The following is an 18,911-nucleotide window of genomic DNA, read 5'->3' on the forward strand; positions in this document are numbered from 1 at the left end:
TGGCCATTGTGAGAAAAAGAGGCTGGACTAGATGGGCCACTGGCCTGATCCAGTGGGCTTTTCTTGCAACTGCACCCAAGGAAAAAGGGATGCTTCTTTCCTTCCTTTTGCCTCTGCCACCCAGGAGATTTGAATTCTGAATGATTTGGCTGGTTGTGTTAATTCCACACAATTGCATGTCCAAAACACTACATGGATCATTTATTTTCTAGATTTGCGAATGCTTAAATGCCAACTACCCCTTCATGGATCACTGCGTTGCCGTGGCGAAGGGGCTTGAATAACTCAGAGAAGCTATGAACTATGCCGTGCAGGGCACCCAAGATGGACAGGTCATAGTGGAGAGTTTTGACCAAACGTGATCCATCTGGAGCAGGAACCAGCAAGCCACTCCAGTATCCCTGCCAAGAAAACTCCATAGGCAAAGACAACAGGCCTGAAGCTGAGACTCCAATACTGTGGCCACCTCATGAGAAGATAAGACTCCCTGGAAAAGACCCTGATGGTGGGAAAGATGGAGGGCACAAGGAGAAGGGGATGACAGCGGGCGAGATGGTTGGATAGTGTTCTTGAAGCTACCAGCATGAGTTTGACCAAACTGCGGGAGGCAGTGGAAGACAGAAGTGCCTGGCGTGCTCTGGTCCATGAGGTCACGAAGAGTCGGACACGACTAAACGACTAAACAACAACAAATGCCATCTTGGACTGTGTATAGAAGAGGTATTAATTAAAACAAGCACACACACACACACACAAACACACAAGTTGAAACTTCATTTCAGCTCTGATAATCCTGACCGGAATTAGGAATGCACTATCACAATGAGGCCACTCAGTGAGTGTTTAGCAAAACGTCACAAAAGGATTGCTCTTCCACTTTTTTCTGCTCATTGTGCAACCTTAAAACTACTTTCAGAGGAAGGAAGGCTTGAGAAATTTCACTCCACATATAGAGGGCTTCTTGGGGAAAAGAACAAACTTCAAATCAAGTCACATGGATGTATCCCTTAAAGCGAGACCATAAAGCTCTTTCCTAACACTGACCTATTGGTTTCTAAGTAGCTCTATTACTCTGCTAAGTCAACATGCTAATACTATTGTGCAGACTGCCATCTGAAAGTTTTCCTTTTATAGGCAAGGATCAAGCTCTGCTTCTAAATACTTGTTTGTTTTGGGCAACGTGACACCAGCACATGTCTGAGAATAACTACTACATGCTGCAATCCTATGTAGAATAAAACTTAAATAGGAATTACTTACAAGTTATCAAGGTTAGGACTGTACTGCTAGTGACATGTGAAATGTGAAATAATTGAGTTAGTAGTCATGCCTACAAAATGCCTTGGACTGCAGAATATAAAACCTAGGACTAATACAACCAGAATTCTTTTCAACGTTCCAGCCTTGGCAAGCCCTCACTTCACTCTCTATGCTTTTACTCTTCCCACTATTCTCCTCCTCTTCCAAAGAAATTCCAAATTACACCAAAATTCTGTATTTCAACATAGAGGAGCTTCCAACCCTTGATATTTTTGTTTCTCTTCTTTGAATTCTTTTCCAGAATTGTATAGGATGAGATTCAATGTTTAGTAAACGTTTCGCTTAACTTTTGGACACTTGGGTGTGTCAAAACTCTAAAATGGCACTTATTTTTCCAATGTCAAGAATGCACAGAGTTGCTTACTTTGCAGCTAGAGAAGACAACGCAAACCCACAAAATACAATTAAGTTCCACATACGTTAGAATTTAAATGTTTCAAAGACAGGCAGTTGTCAAAATCTGGCTGCATTGCCAGCAAGATATAAAACCTCAATCTAATATACACAAAGATACAAACTCCATATGCACAGTGAGGATGTATATTGTTTATTTACCGTCAGTAATTTACATAAGGCAAATATTAATAGTTGGAACACCTGCAATGTATGTACAGAGAGCAACGTAAATCTCAAAGAGGCTTTTGTCTATTAGTAACCGAACCATTTTAAAATTATGCCTTTAAGACCTTTAGAAATAATTTATTGCTGATGCTGAACTAAGGCAAGAGGGATTTTTTTTTTTTTTTACAAAGTAGCAGATTCTCTTAGTCCCTGGAAAGTTACAAAAGTTACAAATATAAAAAAAATGTAAAGCCACAAAACACCCCACATTTATACAAAGCTAATACAAATCCTGGTTTCATTAGATAAATATTATGTGAGGTTGTTACCAAATATATTTTTAGAGAAAAGGTTTCTAGAATGTAAGCTCTCAATGTTCTTGAAGAATGAGAAAGCAGTTTTAAGTAAGTGGCAATTTGCTTTCAAGTACAAGATAAAAGAAATGGCAGTATTACAATGCTGTGTCATCTTTACAAGTCTGGTCTTAGGGATGTCTTTGTTGTGGTACCAGAAAAAGGCCTATTAAAAAAACCTGGTCTTTGTGCAGTTGACTCTAGCACAAAGAAAATCTAATCAGGGGCTCAAGCAAGAATTTGCTGCCAATGAATTGGATGTGGACTTAGTCATGCTTAGAACAGATCCACTGAAATCATTATGGGAAGAGCCCCATAATTTTCCAACTATGACCAAGTCTGGATTCAACCTAGGCTTCTTCTTAAGATAAGTTTCCAAATAATCTTACAAGAAAATCACATTTGGTTTAAGTGAAAAGCATCTTGAGAGTGTGCAACCATCACCTTGTCTTCAAAGGCTGTTTTCAAAGTCTCCCTCTAGTTTTTGGGTTTTTCAAACTGCTCTCCCACACTGCAGTGAACTTTTCAAGAAGCCTGAGAGTGGGGCAGCAGTAGTCCCATCCGGCACTTCAGTGAGAAAAGAGGGTTCCTTAAGCTTTGAAAAGTGGCTGTTTATACAGTGCTACTCCAAAATAAGGCATGAGGCTAAAGTTAAGACTGGTTTTTTGTTGTTTAAAAAGATCAGTTGCCTTAATTTTTCTACTGAATTTTTAAAAGAATTTTGACATTAAATGTTTTATTTCAGACTTTAAAATGCTGAATTTTGTTACAGTCTTAAAATATTATATGCAAGATCACTCCATGTTTATTCCACCGAGGTTAGAATGAAAATAAACCCCTAATTTTACTTGAATACAAATCCCGGAATTTGCAGAAGCATTTTGGAAGCATTTTGTTAAGCGACACTTGAGAAAAAGTAAGGTTCTACCAACATGACACGCAGTTATGTGTATCTTTCCCATGACTTTTTTTGAAGTTGCCATGAAAGGTTAAGCGGATGAATAGCCAGGAGCTGCTTCACTCTTTTCCCTCTAGCTGATTTTCCTATCAAAATGACACCCCCACCACCAAGCTGTGGAGGAAAAGCAGCTGTGTATGTGTGAGACTGAGTGGGAAAGCTGCCAGCGGGGAAAGGACCACCCCTCTCCTCCCCAGTTCCCTTAATTAAATTTGCAGCCCACCCCCAAATGTCTCCTTTTGGTTAAAAAATCCAAATACTCCAAATCTCTCCACTTCTAGCAATTCTTCTGGAGTACAATGGAAAATTTGTGCACCACACACTTTAAAAACTATACCCATTAGCAATATTATAAAACTGAACCAATGAAACCATTTTGTTTCTTCCTATTTGCTTGTAGTTCCACATGATTTGTTAACACATTTAAAAACAAATACTGCCCTTAACTATATATTACTTAGAAGACTAGCAAAAAGCGCTTTGCATACCGATTTTGATTGACTCCTGAAAGAATACAGGAGTGGGAGAAATATTATCCTCAGAACACCTGCACTTATAATGTTACACTTCAGAATATCTGAGTGGGTGGTTTCATTTTTATTTTTAGTATTTTCTAGCAAATATGCAACATCTCTGTGCTGTAGCTAAGTTTAACCTGGCAATGGAGTCCCCACCCCACAAAAGGCCACGATCTGAAACATTGGCATTTGTGTTAAGGCCACCGCAAGGAAAAGAAATTAAGAGGCACTTTAGGTTAAAGGATTCTGCATCAATTAACAGTGTTTTCTGATGCTGTAATAGGCTCACTATTCCACACTGAGCCTGTTCTATTAAAGCACTTAATTGGCACGAGCTCTCAAGTTACCTGGATCTAGGCAGCAAAACTAAATTGGTTTCAAACCTATGGATTTTGCTGACTGACTTCCTTCCACAAAGATTACGGAATTACAATAGCAATGCATCAAATTTGGCCTGTGTAACAAAAAAAGGGGGAACTGTGCTGCTAATCTCTGATCATGTTAACCATTAAAACATTTATGAGAGTAAAGCGTTAGAACAGGCATAAGTATCCATTGCTTTTGTAGATGTTCCCTTTAAAGCATAGCATAAAGTTATGTTTACAGTTAACTTGGAAATCCAGAGTAACTAGTAGCATATGGGCTTTTAAACCAACACCTGAGAAATCAAAAATGTCACTAGCCTCCTCAGAATTGAGATGAAAAAAGGCAGTTAGTTCCACAAAACTGTTGTGTTTTCAGTGAATGAGGTGCTTACAAGGCTGAGTTATTGAGGTCTGCAGCAAGTGAGGTGGAAAGTGGAGGCCTTTTAAAATGTCACTGTCTTTCAATATGGCATTCAGTTCCCTTATAATTTTTGATAATCACTTTCTGCCTTTTTGGCCAGCAATATAATATTCAGTCCTGTATGTTAATACAGTTATGTGCATTCTCAGTATTGTCAACACTATAGATGCACCTGACATCTATAAACACTGCTGCTGCTTAACAGAAACAAATCTCTCGCTTGGTTTCCTCCATCATCCAAACCATAATGTATGAGCTAACTGAACAACAACAACAATCCTCAAGGAACATTCTTAAAACAGTTAATTCACAGCAACTGGCAGACATCTAAAGCTGCAAACAGCTGTGTGATTTAAGCTAGTTAGTTCCAAACTTAAAGCATAGATTTTTTTGTCAAACCACATGATCTAACAATGACCAATTAAGATCAGAAGTCCCTTTGCATGATTATTTTTGATTAAAAAATTCCCGGGTAGCGGACCTCCTTTCTGGTACCATTTGGCGAACATCCTATATTGGCATGGAAGCAAAAATGCATTTGTAAACTTCAAAGACAGCTTAATTATTTGACAGGGTGGAGCTATTTGCCACAAAGAACTGACGGTGGTGGTTGGCCAAGCTTGGAGAGCAGTCCAGAGTTATACAAATCTCTTCTATAGCCCTTTCACATGCCAAAACTGCTTTTTAAACTTAATCAAGTTTCCGAAGTAAATTCTTTAAACTGCATGTCTACAAGTTACTTGTTATTGGAGTACAGGCTTCGTCAGGCTGAAAAGAGGGAAGAGGTTAAAACTTGTGAGTTAGCTTTAAAAAAGTTGAGGTCTGTTAAGAAATGAAAACTCTTTCAAGACACGAGATATAGCGGAAAAGATTTAAGCCTGAATTTTGAGAGAAGTTGGCAATTAACTGGAACAGCAGCAGCTTTACCCCACACATCGTGAGGTCGGACAAGACCTTTTTCCAACTCCTGCTGTAAACTATTAACACAAATCAAAGTTTTTTGTTGTTGCTGCGCATCACTGTAGCATGAGTTGCTTGAGGTTGTCATGAAGGATGGTATCCTTTACATCACGGAATACCAGGCGGATATTTTCTGTATTAATAGCAGTGGTGAAGTGGTTGTACAAGGGCTTCTGCTGCTGCTGGTCCCGGCGTTTCGTGCGAAAACAATCCACCAGGAATTTTTGGACGTCTGTTAAGTTGTGGGGATCCCCTTCAAACTCTGGGAAATAGTCTTTGATGCTCACTTTTTGCACTTTTTCCTCAAGTAAGTCTGTCTTGTTTAGGAAGAGGATTATGGAGACATTGCTGAAAACCCGGTTGTTGACTATAGTTTCAAAAATGTTCAGAGATTCTGTAAGGCGATTTGTTAGTCGATCCTCCATAAGTACCTGGTCGAATTCACTCGATGAAACCAGGAACAATATAGAAGTGACGCTGTCAAAGCATTCAAACCAACGTTTTCGCTCTGACCTTTGGCCACCTACATCAACCATCTTGAAGGGAACATTTTTAATCTCAAAATCATACTCATGAATCCCTTTTGTAGGTCTTCGTGCCAGTAGAATATCTTGCTGGGAGGGAAGATAGTCCTAAGAAACAAACAAACAAACAAACAAACAAACAAACAAAAGCCAAAGTTAATTAAGGTGCTGTGAATGGTACTGAACATTAAAATGAACTGCCCTGGAATGTTTGAAACAGAAAAGATTTTATCATCCTTTGTTATCTAAATGTTTTTGTTTTTGTTTTTTAAAAAATAACTCAGTAGTTGCGTGTATGATACAGTGCCAAAAGTATAATGAGAATGATACCATTCTAAGTTTATCTCATTTAATTGATTAAACAGTTTTCAGTGACAAATATATGGTTTATTGGGGGCAGGGAGAGAAGGGAACCATTTTCTATAATTGTGTTTTATTCAGGAAAGCACTTACTTAATTTCTAACATCCTGCAAAGTTAGCTGTATTATTAAGTAACTAATAGTGTGTCTGAACATTAAATAAAGCCCCCCCCCCAACTTAAAATCATAGAATTTAAAGTTGGAAAGGACCCTCAGGGTCACCTACTTCAACCCCCTGCAATGCACTTGAGAGAAAAATATAATTATTCCCTGTGGAGATTGATCAAATTATACCTTGTCATCTTGAAGATTTCTAACAGGAGCATTTTCTGCAAAGCAGAATTAAAATGCTAACATATCCTAGTTGATTTGTTCTAATCAAGAAAAGAAATACAGAAGAGTTTTATGGACAGAAGAGGACACAGCTTGCTACTTTTCAATCTTTTTGGCTATGCAGATTTGCAATGCCATTTCTTCTCTGGATAATGTAGTTCAAGTTTAGGATCTTTATCTTTCAGAAGCGGACACCTAAGCCCAGAATAATGCTGCTTAACAAGCAGAAGAATGTGGAAGACAAACACGGGAGCTGAAGAAAGGCGTGTGCTGCTTGATGTGAAGGCAAGATAGATTGAGAAATGCTGGGAGCTTTTCCTCCTTCCCCAGACGCTTCTCACGACTTCGCTGCTGCTGGGGCCTAAAGCCCAATTCAACAGGCTCACTCCCGCTATACAAGATTAACCAACTCAACTTAAAACAGAACAGTCCGGCTGAAAAGTGATTATGGCTCAATTTGCACATCATGGTAAGCAGTAAGTCAGGGGTCAGCAACCTTTTTCAGCCGTGGGCCGGTCCACCGTCCCTCAGACCATGTGGTGGGCCAGACTATATTTTGAAGAAAAAAATGAACGAATTCCTATGCCCCACAAATAACCCAGAGATGCATTTTAAATAAAAGGACACATTCCACTCATGTAAAAACATGCTGATTCCTGGTCCATCAGAAGGCGAGATTCAGAAGGCGATTGGGCCGCATCCGGCCCCCGGGCCTTAGGTTGCCTACCCCTGCAATAAGCCACGGCTTGCCGTGAATAAGCAACGTTCTAAAGCACACTGCTCAAATTGCTCCTGCTTCATTGTTCCAGCCAGCCTAGAGATGTGAAAAACAAACCATGAAACCTAGGCTTAGTGTTACCATGCAAACCTGCACTGGTAGTTTGTTTCTCTCCAAACAAATCATAAACAGAAGTCAGGCTTTGCTCCTTGCTTACCCATTAATGTTTAGAGATAAAACAAACCGTGAGCACTGGTTTGCTCATAACACTAAGCCAAGGCCTGTGTTAGCTTCCACCTTTTTTGTATGCCTTTGGAGTTTATAAACAATTCTATAATCCTGATGGAAACTGTGGCCCTGAAGACGCTGTTATCCGCTTTACTGTGTTAGAGCTTCCCAAGAACTGGGCAACATGCAATTTGAGCAGACAAAAAACACTATTAGCATCAACCATAGCACTCTGAGTCAATGGAGGAAGCTTAGTAGAGGATGCCAATGACTACTGAACACAAACACCACATAAGCAGTTTGTTGGCATGTTTTCTCACTTTTAATTTGTAATATAAATTAACTTTCAACTGTTACAAGCTGTAAAATAAGTAAAAACATTCCAAACATACCAGACTGCTTTAAAAATCAATGAAGTTAAACTTACTTGTTCTCCAAGTTTATCCAAGTTATCCAGAAAATATTTCACAGATTCCCCCTAAAATGAAGGAATTGTACAGTTAATTGCTTTTCATAGGTAATATATGAATACAACTATCTAATGCAAATTAGATAAAGCAGGTATATTGCACCCCATTCCTAAACACACTTGCTTGAAAACAAATGCCACCAAGATCTGTGGGACTTGCATCAAATCAATGGCCACAATCTATCATAGGGCAAAGCAGATTGATTCCAGGGAATTTAAGCATTCTGAACAGTCCTGGATTGGGACCAATGTACATGGTATCAGGGTGTGCAAGGTAACTGTTTAGAAATTTTGCTTACGAGGAGGTAAAGATGGGGAAATGACTCCAAGTGTGACAATGATTTCTGAACTTCTGCATAATTTGTCTGCACAAATTTGCTGCTCATCTGTTTAAAGGGGGAAGATTGATACATTGACATTCATATGAGTTACATGCACATGAGATTCTATTTCAATAAATACAACTGGCTGTAGCAAGCAGCAACCCAAATTTCAAGGAAGTGCAAAGTCACCAATAACAGAGAATGTTGGAATATAACTCCCACCACATTCACCATAAACTAGTACATCTTTTTTAAAAGTGTTTTGAAAAACGCACAACATTTCAAATTACCTTTCCATGCATACAGAAAGTTAATATTGCTGGCACAAGCCAGAGATGGCTCATCATTGGGGGGGCGGGGCGGCTATCATTTGGCCAGTTCTCATTGGATGTTTGGCTTTTTTGTTCCCTTATGTTTTCTTTTTTCAAAGTTTACTTTTTTCCTGCAAATCTCGGAAAACGCCCAAGCATGCTCTTTTTAAATCTAAAAAAAATTGTTTCATCTAAAAACATTTATTCCATATTCCCCCCAAAAAAGAACCCAGAGCAGTTTAAAGCAATAAAACAAATATGCCCAGATAATTTATTACACAATATCATAATAAAGCAGAACACAAGAATACTACTCCAGAAGCATCAGTCCTTAAGATTGAACTCATGATAAAGATAAAAAGAAAAGCATCAACATACCACTCTTGTTTCTCACAGCCCCCCTTATGGTTACTATCCTGCTAGTACTCACAAAATGCACACAGCATATCTTCAGGCTTTAGATTTTAATTTGGTCAAATCAGGTTTTCATAATAAGAAACAAATCTGCATTTAGTGCAACTGCAGGGCCTGGGGCTGATGCATGTAATAACCACTGTGAACAGTGACAAATTGTGGAAGGATAACCGTGTCATTCTCCTGACGTAAAAAAAGAATCTTGAGGAACTGTAAGCATGAAGATTTACTGTGGTGTAAACATGCAATCTATTAGATGTATAAATGTTTATCCTCAATTGGAAGATTTTCAAAGATCCTCTTTCCCTCTTTTAGCCACTCCCTCTTCTCTGTTCCCTTTCTCCCACACAGCCGTCCCTCTCACTTTCTCTCCTTTTCCATCTTATGTGTACAGTTATCATCGCCATCAATCACTGCCAATGTGAATGGACTCTTGCATATATCCCACATTTCATGACGATCTGGCCTCACTAATGAATTTTATCTTTCCTGTAACCAGTCTCCTGACTCAGGATCACATTTCTTGCACGTAATGAAGTGGGATTTAGCTTGAGAAATCTTGTGTCACAACAATCGTGCTAATATAAATGTCCCACCAGACTTGTGTTGCACGAAGCACTCGTTTGCCAATGTGAAAAGTATGCAATGGTTACTCATAGAAAACGAAGTTCCAGCCAAGGACATGTTTTCACTTTGCATTAACTACACACAGGGTAGATATGGGACAAACCTGAGGCTCACATGCATCTTTGACCCAGAGAATATGTGGAATAAATCTTGGCTTCCAAACTGTTGGGGAAAGTCATGCAGAGGTATGAGGTTGAAGTGTCATCACTGCACTGATGACCCTCAGCTTTACTTCTACGTTGTTCTGCACAGCACTGTATAATTGCAATTGCGTCATATAACACTTAGCAGTGGGGAGGGAGAAGAAATCATAAATACAACTAGTATGGTGCAGCAAGGCAGCACTCAGCACATCTCCTGGAATCTTCTCAGTGTCCATTCACGAATTGCATGAACTTCCGTCGTTCTTCACCATCTTTCAATCTGAGAGTTATTTTAATCAGGGGTACCTGCTGTAATCTCACATCCTGTTTTATTAGGCTTTAATTCTATATTAATGTGTATTGGCCACCTTACCAGGATACTTGATGTATCCAGTGGAAGCAAACTGTTGCCACAATAAAACATTTAGGATTATAGATGTTACAGTACTCATTCAGAATCATTTATTGAGAAATACAGTGTGCTTGCTTGCTTGCATTTCACTTTCTCAAATCTGTGCTTATTCTAAGGGGTTATCCACTGTGCAGGTAACATATGATGAATTCATTCCCAGATCCCCAGTAGTGATGTATGCAAGTGAGAGCTGGACCATAAAGAAGGCTGATTGCCTAAGAATTGATGCTTTTGAATTATGGTGCAGGAGGAGACTCTTGAGAGTCCCATGGACTGCAAAAAGATCAAACCTATCCATTCTTCAGGAAATCAGCCCTGAGTGCTCACTGGAAGGACAGATCCTGAAGCTGAGACTCCAGTACTTTGGCCACCTCATGAGAAGAGAAGACTCCCTGGAAAAGACCCTGATGCTGGGAAAGATTGAGGGCACAAGGAGAAGGGGATGACAGAGGACGAGATGGTTGGACTGTGTTCTCAAAGCTACGAACATGAGTTTGACCAAACTGCGGGAGGCAGTAGAAGACAGGAGTGCCTGGCGTGCTCTGGTCCATGGGGTCACGAAGAGTCAGACACGACTAAACAACAACTGATCCACTGTCCAGAAATTTCCATGACATATATTGTGGCATTCAGGATCAGAGTAAGTTTACAGTTCACCATTCATGTCTATGTCTATCTATTCCTTCATTTTACAGAGGTTAACCCTCTTCTGTTGTTATTCTGAACACACTTACCTGGTAGCAAATCCCAATGAACTCAGTGGAACTTACTTTTTAGTAGATATGTGCAAGGCTATGTTTTTAATCATTCCTAGACTATGCTTTTAATGATTCCTAAATTATAGATTGCACTATAATTTCATCTGCACCTTTAAAGAGGAAGAGATCAATCACTCGGTAATTTGCTTGAGGTCAAAAAGAACTCTGTGGTGAAAGAGGAAACTGCACTGAGGTTTCTTATAACCAAGGATAGCATTAAATGATGAATTTTTCAACCACATAGCAAACCATGTTCTACCAGCAAAAAATACAGAACAATTTAGACAAACTTGCAAGCCTATAGTATTGTCTGACAAGCTTTTGCTAACTTAGGGAAAACTTTTACAGTACTCACCAAATAAGTAATGTTATTGTTTGTAGGCTGAGACAAGCTAGTTCTGAAGGTTGTATTTTATGTACTTTGGGATGCCAAATGTGAATTTTGCTTTCCCCTAAGCAAATGAATAAATAGTATTTTACCTGAAATTTACGATGACAGCCATTTGTTCTAGATGTCTATAAAATCCAGACCACTTGCCCAAACTATGAAATAGAGCACCTAAGTGCTGAATGCCGTACTCATATGAAATCTCAAACATTTCTGTTAAGAAGTCGCCAAGATACAGCAAATATCTTTCCTTGTTTTGTTTCTGTCATCCCCATTTACAACTCCTGCTCCATAGTATATCTTTGTTTCCCCCTTTTCTTTCACCTAGAGATGCATCAAAATTTCTCTGACCAGACATGTATTACACTAGTCCAGAAATCTGCATTGGTTGTGAATTTGCTTTTGAGCCCAATTTAAGGTGTTAATACCGGCATATGATGCCCAAAATATATGAAGGAGAGGCTACACTCAAATTGGGCATAGAGCACTAGAATATCCCATTTAAAACCATCACAGAACATGTCAAGATGAAAAGTATAAAAATATGAGAAAATCACAAGCAATTTCAAACACACATGCATGCCATTCGTTTCCTTATACAGTCAGAAGCTATCAGTAACCAAGTGTTAACTCTCTAAATCTAACAGACTTGTGACCACTGATATTTGAGCTTGGATGTTTCCACAGGGTTACAAATAGAGATCCTCCAACCCTACCCTGTAACTGAACATTGTATGGATTTCTGTACACTAAGATGGCAAAGAAGCTTAACAACATCACTGGTGTACAAAGTTTAAAAAGGCCTTCTGTCATTTTGCTGGCCTTCAGCCAGTGTCTCTGAATGCTCATGGAACATCTGATCTCTTGTTGAATTCACCAGCATTATCCAGGGCCAAACTCGGCTACAAAGCCTGGTCTTTTTTTCCAACTGAAAGATCTGAGTAATCTACAGATGCTCACTGTTAAATACACTGATTCATAAACAGCAAGTATTCCGTTTTCAGAGGGGCTGTATTTAGATAGCATGTGGTTCTCCCCGTAGTCTTGTGATCAACTGAAGAAAGTTTAAGCAAACATTTTAGTACAGTTAGACAAGTGCTGGTTTATGATGAACTGTGAGAAAGGAAATACCTAGAACTTGATGACACATCCAAAGCAAAATCAGTATTTTCTCCTTAAATATTGTATTCATTTACAGAAGCCTAGCCTATTTCCATCTGAGTCAGACATCTGGCAAATTAGTCGTAGAATCCAGTTTCAGTTTGCAAACAGGCAACAACAGTAACTATGCACTATAAACCAATGTGCCCTTCTGCAGGCGAGGCAGTCAGAATTATTCACAAATGGGAGAGCCGAATATCCAAAAAGGCTTCTAAAAAAAGATCCCTTGCAACTTAACTGCACAATTAGGTTGCCCAATGCAACATGTCACACCCGACCTTGGTCTCCTAGTACCACCAGTTCTCCAAGTCAAGCTGTTCCATCCTCTTCAAATGCAAAGAGTACTGAAGATGCCTACCTGAGAGACCTGAGCAATTAGCTCTGGACCCCATTGTTCAGCAAGTCAGAGGTCACCCCCTCAAAAGACAGGGGAAAGAGCCTGTAAAAAAGCTGAGCTGCCCTGCAGTTATGCTCTTCCCACCACCAGAGACACAGACCAGACTATCCTTGCCCACTACTTGTCAGTAAACCAGAACAACTATAGTACGCTAGGATTGGTGCAGTTTTAGAGCCACATTATTCTGAATTCTGTTCTACTTTGTCCTTCTCCCTGAATGAGGAGGAAAAGGAAGAAGAGCTGGAGTGGGAGGACCTGGCCCCCCAAGAAGAAACCGGGGGAAACTCAGATGTGGACACCAGCTTCCTGCCTGACGGTGACAGGAGGAAGAAAACTGACGGTGAGGTTCTTCACCTACGAGAAGAACTTCGCCAAGAGTGAGAAGCCAAACAGGAGAAAATCAAGAGTGAAAAAACCCCTATACCAGAATGACTTTCGAACAAGGTTATATGACTCTTTGGTAGTTACTCTGTGCTGTCCAATGAGGGATTAAAGCTTGCAAGTAAAAATGGAAAAGGGTATGACTACAAATTTCATTATGTGATCTGGCACTGGGGTTGGGCATTTGACTAGTCAACAAAGATTTAGCTGATTGATCGGTAAAACATTTGTCAGTGTTTTTTTGAAGCACTGTTAAAACAAAGTAATACTTTAATCCAGTCTTCCCCAACTTAGTGCCATCCAAATATCTGGAGGACACCAAGTTGGGGAAGACTGGATTAAAGTATTGCTTTGCTTTAACAGTGCTTCAAAAAAACACTGACAAATGTTTTACCAATCAATCAGCTAAACTGGCCAGAAGAATACCATGGTCAATGGTACTGAAAGCCACTGAAGAACCAACAGGGTCACATCCCCTCTGCCCCACCCAATCTACTCCCTAATGTAAGCCAGAGACTGTTCTTACCCAAACTAAGGTATGAAGACTGATTGAAACAGATCCAAATAATCAGCATCAGCATGTCAAGTTGGGAAGCTATCATATGTTCTAATACCGTGACTAATAATGAAATATTAGCGATCGGAGGCTAGTTCAAGGTTTGTGGATTCAATAAGGATTTACTGTATTTAATGAATTTAACCACCACCTCCAGAATGATAGGAACCACACCCTTTTTTCTGTGAAATGTTCACTACCTTCATCTCCAGCCCAGTTCTATTGCTGATTTCAATAGCCACAATTGTCAAGGATCCAGAGTATACATGTTGGGATTCAATTATCTAAGAAGCTTATCCACATCCTCCAACTTCACAAGCCATGAAATTCCAAGGTCCTCCTGACAAAGTAGCCTAAGCATGGACATTAAAGTCCTCAACCCCATTGCCTTGGAGTCTTCAATAACACCCTCAAGACCACCTGTATCAGTTCAAATAGGGTGATGTGGGCAGAAAAACAATAGGTACAGAACTGGCCAACTGCTGAATAGGGCATCTGATGAGGCAGATGCTGTCCAGAGTCCAAAGCCATACATCCTGCCCCTCAAATTATGCTTGGTGCTACATCCAATAGCTTGGGCATCTGGGAGAGGTTCATACCTCCCTCAATATCCAGCAATGTCTCAGTAACACAGCCAGACAGCTCACTGATCACAAATCATCACTTATAGTGTTTTCCTCCACGGCTTACCAAAACATTCACAATTACAGTGGTACCTCGGGTTAAGTACTTAATTCATTCCGGACATCCGTACTTAACCTGAAACTGTTCTTAACCTGAAGCACCACTTTAGCTAATGGGGCCTCCTGCTGCCGCTGCGCCGCCGGAGCACAATTTCTGTTCTCATCCTGAAGCAAAGTTCTTAACCTGAAGCACTATTTCTGGGTTAGCAGCGTCTGTAACCTGAAGCGTATGTAACCCGAGGTACCACTGTAAAATGCACAATACTAAAAGCCTTTGTAGTATGTGCTAATGACTAAGTAAAATTCAGCACCCACCTGATGCCCACTAATTTCTAGCTCTCATTCTCGTCCCCCCCCCCAATTACTAGGGTCAGAATGTTGTAGGCAAAGGTGAAACCATGACTGCCAAACCACCACTTTCAGGGTCTACAACCCTATAGCCCTTGGTTTCATGGGCCGCATATGCCCCCCCTCACCTGTCTATTTCCATACTGTTGATAATTCATAGTCCCTAGTTTAGTTTTGCCTCTGACAGCTTTCTTCTTGGTTCCTCAGTTCTGTGCCTTCACCACTGTTTCTTCATGCCCTCCTTGTCAGTCCACAGCCTGCTTTGTCCCCCTTCCTTCAGCCACCTTGTCTTTTGACTCATCTTCCTTCCTGCCCCACCCCACAACCTTTACTGATCTTCAGGGTTTTCTTCGGATTCTCCTTTTGCTGCAGTTTCTTATTTCCTTCATCCTTTTCCTGAAACCTCGTTCTCCAGTTAGCCTTCCAGTCCATTTCCAGTGCTGATTTCAACATCTATATAAAATTCTGGAGAAAACTAAAAGGAAAAGTAGGCAAATAAAAAAGCATTTGGGTAGTATAAGCTACTCATATGAAAGGCCTGCTGCATTTAGCAAACTGTTTTTCATGTCTTTCCACCACTAGATGCTTTATCTCTGAAAGCCTGACAACATTTGTCTTTGTTGGCCTGCATTTCCTGCTTGGGCTGGAAAACACAGTGAAGCAACGTCTTCATGTCCTAATTTAAATCTATTTCTATGAGATCAGAGGAGAGAGTACTGTAAAAGTTTAAATCCAGAAATATTCCACAAGCGAAATGTAGCCTCTTAATAAGGGTGAAAGCTAACTCCTAGTGACAAACAGCGGATCAAGTCTTGAACTTGGACGGGGAAAATCAGTGTTCATGTCCCCATTCAGCCATGTAGGTTCACAGGGGAACACAGAGAATGGAAGCTGAACCTTTCTTGCATGTCCATTGCTAATCTCTTTGCAAGTCATCCTTCATGAGTTCTTTTCTTATCTCCAGGTTCAGCGTCCTTACAGGAGAAAAGGAATTCTGGAAATCGAACACCCCAAGCTTTGTACCTCACTAGGTCAGAAGCAGGTTTAAACAAACGGGTCTGGCATCATCACATAAAACTTGAGCATTGAAGACATACAAAAACAAAAAGTTCATTGGAATATAGCTACACAGCCATGAGCATTTCTGAGGCTGGCTCTCTTGTTGTTTCTACGCTGGTTCCCAACCGATTAGATCAACCCTATACATAGCTATTCAAAGACAGGCTGGTAAGCTCTCATGCCAGTTGTTTACATGCACAACCCTTTCCCCCTCTCCAGCTTCATCTTTTCTAGTGCTAAAAGCAATTCAGGCCTTACTTTTATGGTATTTTCCTTAGTGCCACTGAGATAGTGACATAGCTACACACAACCTAACCTAGTATGATTCTTTAAGCAAGGTGGTAACACTTTAACATTAGATGCACAGCACCAGTAATTCAGCCTTCATTGCAGAGTATTCATTCCATGTTTTTTTGTCCTCCATATCTTTTACCATTACAGGACTATAAATTCTTTAATGCTTTGATAGCAAGACTGACACAACATACCGTAACTCTGGGCTAGAAGTTGAACATATTTATCACTACAGCCGGGGCCGTTTCCCAATCAAGTTTTCACCTAGGGATAGGCAAGTGACAAATCACAGGGCTGCAATTGCTTACGTGGATAATGAACATTTCTCTCCACTGCTTTTCATGCTAAAAAGAGAAACAAACTGTAGAGATTCTAACCAAACACACCTTTTCCTGTCATTGACAATCTGATCAAAGGCGTGCAAGCATTGTCACAGACGTAAACAGGATTCTGAAGAAAGACACTGTTCTAATTCTTCCTGGAATGGTCTTGCACTAGTTTTAATGACAGTTCTCTCTCAAAGTTGTTAGCAGACCAAGAGGCCATTTCTACATCCAATTTCAGTTAAATGACAGAAGTGAGCATCCAAAGCTCTGAATACTGTATGAACATGCTAAGAGAATATTCAAATTATTTAGAGAGATGCTAAATCTACAAAGAAGCCACAACATTATTCAAACGCAAACTGTACCTCGCTGGATTTAAACAAATATATTCCAGTGTAAAACTAGGCAGAAGCAAATTAATTCAATTTAGATTTATCCAAATTGTTCTAACTCCAAATTTAAAATTAAAATGCAACTGGCTTATATAGTTGTATTTACAGTTAGACACTATTTGCAAGGTTTTTCTATTCCACTAAATATTCCTTTAGCTAATAATCTTGTACAGAAATAGTTGATTCTGTTTAAGAAATAAGATGCCAGCACTCCAAGACATCTCTCGCTTCCTCTTACACGCTAGCCCTTCAAAAACTTCTAAAGTGAAGATCAGCATCAGATTAAAAACAGTCACCTGATTATGCCATTGCCATCACAAAAAGCTATTAATTCATACCTGTATCACTTGCCCCATGAATCTATACAACTGAATCTCAAATACACTAGTGCCTACCACCAGACAATACATTCATTCCAGTCACACAATACTATTTTTGTTTCAAATATTTGATAGCTGCTTCAAGCTAAAATATCAAATGATGACCTATTGAACATTTCATAGTACAATCTGTCTGCCTCCAGTTCAATAAAGCACGACACTCGCATGTGTATCTGAGAGCTGCATATGACTAGTAAGGTGGCCAGGGGGGGGGGGGGCAATTTAAGTTGATTCACTTTTGCTGAGCCCTGAGAGGAACAGGGGATTTGTGAAGGCACTATTAACAGTGGACTACATTGCAGGGATACTGTAGGCTAGTCTGCCTCTTTGTCCATTCTGCAATAGGAGTAAAACACTGAACTACACTGTAGGGTTGCTGTAAACTACTCTCAGTCCAATCTACAATGTGAGGATAAAAATGGACAACAATGCAGGGCTGTTGCAAGCTTCCCTACAGACCCCTAACCTGCAGGGGAGGTCTAATACCTCTACACAACATTGCTCAGTTGTTATAAACCAGAGGTGGGGAACATTTTCAACCCTGAGGACCGGATCCAGAACTTGTCCACCCCTGAATGCCATTTTTGGTTTTCTTTGTTATTATGTTATGCACCTTTGTGTTTTTATATTGTAAACTGCCCTGTGATCCTTGGATGAAAGGTAGCATAGAAATTTAATAAATAATAATGATGATAATTTTGACAAGTAGGTGGGGTACCTACTTTTCAATTGCCTGACATCAGGCAATTCAAATTTCAAGCCAGAAGCAGGAACAGGCTTATCTCCAGTCTTAGTGATATATGGTTAGACTCTGCTTTGATGGTTAAAAGGCAGCAGTTAACAGCACACTTATCACTGATCTTAGCTCTGTCCCTGTCCAGAAACATCTGTAGCTGGTGAACCACATCAAGCTGGTAAAAGGCAGTCATGGCCACAAAGGAAACTTGGGCCTCTAGTGGCAAAGATATATCTAGGAGTGCCCACATCTGCTCCTTCAGAGGGAGTGCAACCCCATCCAGAATGGGTAATTTGCCTATCTTCCAGGTATGGAGCCACCCACCTAAGGAATGTTCATCTGTGGGTGCTTCTGGAGGGAGAATTATGCCTGTACAGTGGAATCTCGGTTGTCAAACGTAATCCGTTCCGGAAGACCGTTTGACTTCTGAAACATTCAACAACCAAGGCGCAATTGCCAGTCATCAAAATCCATTGAAAAAAATGGAGAAATGCGCCTTGGAAGCCGTTCGTCTTCCGAGGCATGTTCGAAAACGGAAGCATTCACTTCCGGGTTGTTGGTGCTCGAAAGCCGAAATGTTCAAATTTGGAAGCGTTCGACAACCGAGGCTCCACTGTACACTGATTTGCAATTAAGCAGCCTCCAATAAAAATATTAATCTGCTCCTTATTGTTGTTGTTTATATTGTGCTTATTTTAACTGTTCCTGTCCATGGGGTTGTTTTGTAAAACTAT

At 40.1% G+C, this 18,911-nt stretch overlaps 1 protein-coding gene across 1 annotated transcript in view; it reads right to left on the reverse strand.

Annotated features, from left to right (window-relative positions):
- Window positions 1-1,846: 1,846 nt before the first annotated feature.
- The window catches only part of GNA13 (G protein subunit alpha 13), a 29,497-nt gene continuing 12,432 nt past the window's right edge, over window positions 1,847-18,911 (reverse strand). The window contains exons 3-4 of the mRNA XM_081181482.1: window positions 8,047-8,097; window positions 1,847-6,088 (exon numbers count right to left, since the gene is read on the reverse strand). Coding sequence (XP_081037608.1) covers window positions 5,513-6,088; window positions 8,047-8,097 — 627 coding nt within the window. The 3' untranslated portion in view covers window positions 1,847-5,512. The remainder of the gene's footprint in view (window positions 6,089-8,046; window positions 8,098-18,911) is intronic.

This window comes from Podarcis bocagei (genome assembly GCF_964188305.1).
Source record: "Podarcis bocagei genome assembly, chromosome: 2".
NCBI classification, from domain to species: domain Eukaryota; kingdom Metazoa; phylum Chordata; class Lepidosauria; order Squamata; family Lacertidae; genus Podarcis; species Podarcis bocagei.